Source organism: Pyrus communis, chromosome 1 (assembly GCF_041283825.1).
Source record: "Pyrus communis isolate YQ-2024b chromosome 1, ASM4128382v1, whole genome shotgun sequence".
Taxonomy (NCBI): Eukaryota; Viridiplantae; Streptophyta; class Magnoliopsida; order Rosales; family Rosaceae; genus Pyrus; species Pyrus communis.
Window position 1 is genome coordinate 18874553 of NC_142565.1, and position 3293 is coordinate 18877845.

At 38.8% G+C, this 3293-nt stretch overlaps 1 protein-coding gene across 1 annotated transcript; it reads left to right on the forward strand.

The window, feature by feature from the left end:
• The first annotated feature begins 1402 nt into the window (after positions 1-1402).
• LOC148699311 (uncharacterized) lies at positions 1403-2113 on the forward strand. The gene is made up of 2 exons (XM_088696187.1): positions 1403-1552; positions 1706-2113. Exons 1-2 carry the CDS (start codon positions 1403-1405, stop codon positions 2111-2113), a joined length of 558 nt encoding a protein of 185 aa, XP_088552313.1.
• Positions 2114-3293: the final 1180 nt, after the last annotated feature.

The window sequence follows — 3293 nt, forward strand, 5'->3', positions numbered from 1 at the left end:
TTCCAATAATTCAGCAACACATTTCTCAATCTCAACTTTTTGAACCGGTCCATATCTATAGGGTCGACTATTTGGAGGTTTGCTACCCTAAATAAGTGGAATTATGTGGTCCTGAATTCTGTGAGGTGGCAAGGACTTGGGAGTTTGAAAGACCATCTCGTATTTTTTCAGCAAATTATGTAGTTGTTGTTGAAACTGTGTGAGATTTTGAGTATGCTTGTCTATCTATGCTGCATCTATTTGGAATAACCCCACTTCCTCGAATTCAATATGGAACAAAACTGCCCCCACTGTTGATTCCTGATGCAGTAGTTTCTGCATCTGCAATGCAGAAATATCCTGGAGATGTTCCTGAGATACCGTTGGTCTAGTGATACAAAATGTTTGAGAATGCCTTGTGAATTGCATATACAACTTATCGAAATCCCACAATATAGGACCTAAGGTTCTAAGCCATTGCACTCCAAGTACAACATCACATCCTCCCAAAGTTATAGCATAAAGAGGGAAGCTTATTCCACATCACATTCTCCAACGTCGCATAAGATCACTATGATCCCTAAGATCACTATAAACATTCTGCATAAGATCACTAAGATCCCTCTTATTTCTTCAACATCGACGAGTCCAAGAAAGTGAAATTGGCGCATGTGGATCACATTCTCCAACGTCACATTCTCCAGTGATCTTAGTGAGGAAAAAAAAGGGAACTTGGCGTATGTGCATGGACTACAGAGGTCTTAACTGCATCACCATTAAAGATAAGTTTCCTATTCCACTTATTGATGAATTGTTAGATGAGTTATGTGGTGCACAATATTTTTCAAAGTTGGACTTGAGGGCAGGATATCATTAGATTAGAATGCATCTTGATGATGTTGAAAAGACAGCATTCAGGACCTTTGATGGTCATTACAAGTTCTTAGTCATGCCATTCGGCTTAACTAATGCTCCTGCCACTTTTTAATGCCTTATGAATGACATCTTTCGACCATATTTGAGGAAATTTATTCTTGTCTTCTTCGACGATATACTGGTCCACAGCCCATCTTGGCAATTGCATTTGGATCATTTACAAGTAGTTTTCGAGACATTAAAGGAGCATAATCTGTTTGTGAAACAATCCAAGTGTGCATTTGGTCAGTCACAAGTCGAAAATCTCGGGCATATTGTTTCCAAGGATGGTGTATCTGCTAATCCTACTAAACTAGACTCTATAGCCAAATGGCCTATTCCTAAGTCTGTGAAAGCTTTGAGAGGGTTCTTGGGATTAACAGGGTACTATAGGAAATTTATTCCTCATTTTGGCAAGATCATAAGTCCATTGACTGCTTTAACACGCAAGGACAGTTTTCATTAGTCTGATGCAACCACTACAGCTTTTAATACTCTTAAGGAAGCAATGCTATCTCCTCAAGTTTTAGCATTACCCGATTTTTCTAAGCCTTTTGTGATCGAAACTAATGCTTTAGGTCATGGTATTGGTGTTGTGCTCCAACAGGAAGGAAAACCAATTGCTTTCACTAATAAAGCGCTTTGTCCAAGAAATCAGGTGTTATCTACATATGAGAGGGAAATGTTGGCAATTTTGCATGCCATTCACAAGTGGCAGTCTTATTTAGTGGGAAACCACTTCATCATTCAAATTGATCACCACAGTTTGAAATATTTCCTTTAAGGTCAAGCCAATACTCCGTTTCAACAGAAGTGGGTTACCAAACTACTTGGGTTTGATTATGAAATTCAATTCAAACAAGGTGGTAATAATCAAGTTGATGCCTTGTCAAGATTTCCTTTGAATGTTTCCAATTCTGATGATCAATTACTCACTGCAATGGAAATGTTGGCTATTTCTTATCCCTATTCTCAGTGGTTAGATGAACTGAGAAGAGATATAGAGAAGGATCCTTGGATACTATCAAAAATTCAAAACCTGATGTCTACAGATGACAGTGCTATCACAGTGGCTACCTTGAAGTTTCAAGTGGATAATGGTCTTCTTAAATACAAGAACCGAATTGTTCTTAGTCCTACTAGTCACTGGAGGAGCAAGGTGTTCACTGAGAACCATTCTACACCCATTGCTGGTCATGAGGGTTTTTTGAAGACATAGAAGAGGATTTCCATATGCTTTTATTAGGAAGGAATGAAGAAGTTTGTGAAGGACATCATAGCTTGCTGTTCAATATGCCAACAAAACAAATATGAGACTTTGTCTCCTCCTGGATTGCTGCATCCTGTACCTATACCCACCAAGATTTGGACTGACATATCCAGGGATTTCATTGTGAGCCTCCCTCCATGTAGAGGTAAATCTGTAATTTGGGTTGTTGTGGATCGATTGTCCAAATATGCTCATTTCATTGTTGTTGGTCATCCTTATTTTGCATCCACGATTGCTCATCTCTTTGTTGACAACATTTTCAAACTCCATGGCATGCCTAATTCCATAGTTAGTGATCGAGATTCGGTTTTCTTAAGCAAATTTTGGAATGAGTTCTTTCATCTTCAAGGGTCTTCCTTGTGTTTCAGTTCTGGTTACCATCCTCAAACAGATGGTCAAACTAAGGTTGTGAATCGATGTCTTGAAACATATTTAAGATGCTTTTGTAGCCTGCTGATAGGAGCATATTTATGCGACTTAGTTTGCTTGTGTTTCGTACATTTATGTTATTAGTTCTTAGTTATTTTAGTTCTTTAAGCTTCTTTTGTGTGTTTTCAGGTTCATAAGACGTATTTGGCGAAAGGATGCATTTTGGAGCCTTTTGGAGCACTTTTTGGCACAAATTGGATAGCTTATGCTTGGAGCAAAAGGAATGGACGAAATTGAAGAGTTGATGTCGCAAGGATTCCTACTACGACAAGGATTCCAATTACGAGAAGGTTTCCATATTGAAGGAGGCTTCCCACTCACATAAGGATTCCTAGTTGGACGAGGATTCCTAATCACACAAGGATTCCTACTTGAAGTAGGAAAGTTAAGCCAAGGTTTCCAATTTTGGTTGACCTTTCCTAAATCAAGAACGCTTTAAGTTTTAGCACTTAAGATGGCTCCAGAGCACCCTTGGACAACAAACAAAGCTTCTTTGCAAATTTTCCCTTCCTTGCCGTGCAAAGAAGGTGGTTTCCCTTTCTTTGTGCAAACTTCCCTATTTTTCATATGTGTTAGGACCTTTCCCTTATTCTAACACCTCTTGTTTGGTGCCTTACCTTTCCCTAAACTTTATGCCGCACCTCCCCTTGTGTTTCCAGATTTCAAATTCTTATTTCCTAGTTTAATTCACTTTCCTAGT

Bases quoted from the DNA above. Each gene is read 5' to 3' on its own strand.
- LOC148699311 (XM_088696187.1), top strand. From the start codon at position 1,403: ATGCTATCTCCTCAAGTTTTAGCATTACCCGATTTTTCTAAGCCTTTT. The intron at 1,553-1,705 runs GTGTTATCTACA...CCGTTTCAACAG, and splicing joins CGCTTTGTCCAAGAAATCAG to AAGTGGGTTACCAAACTACT.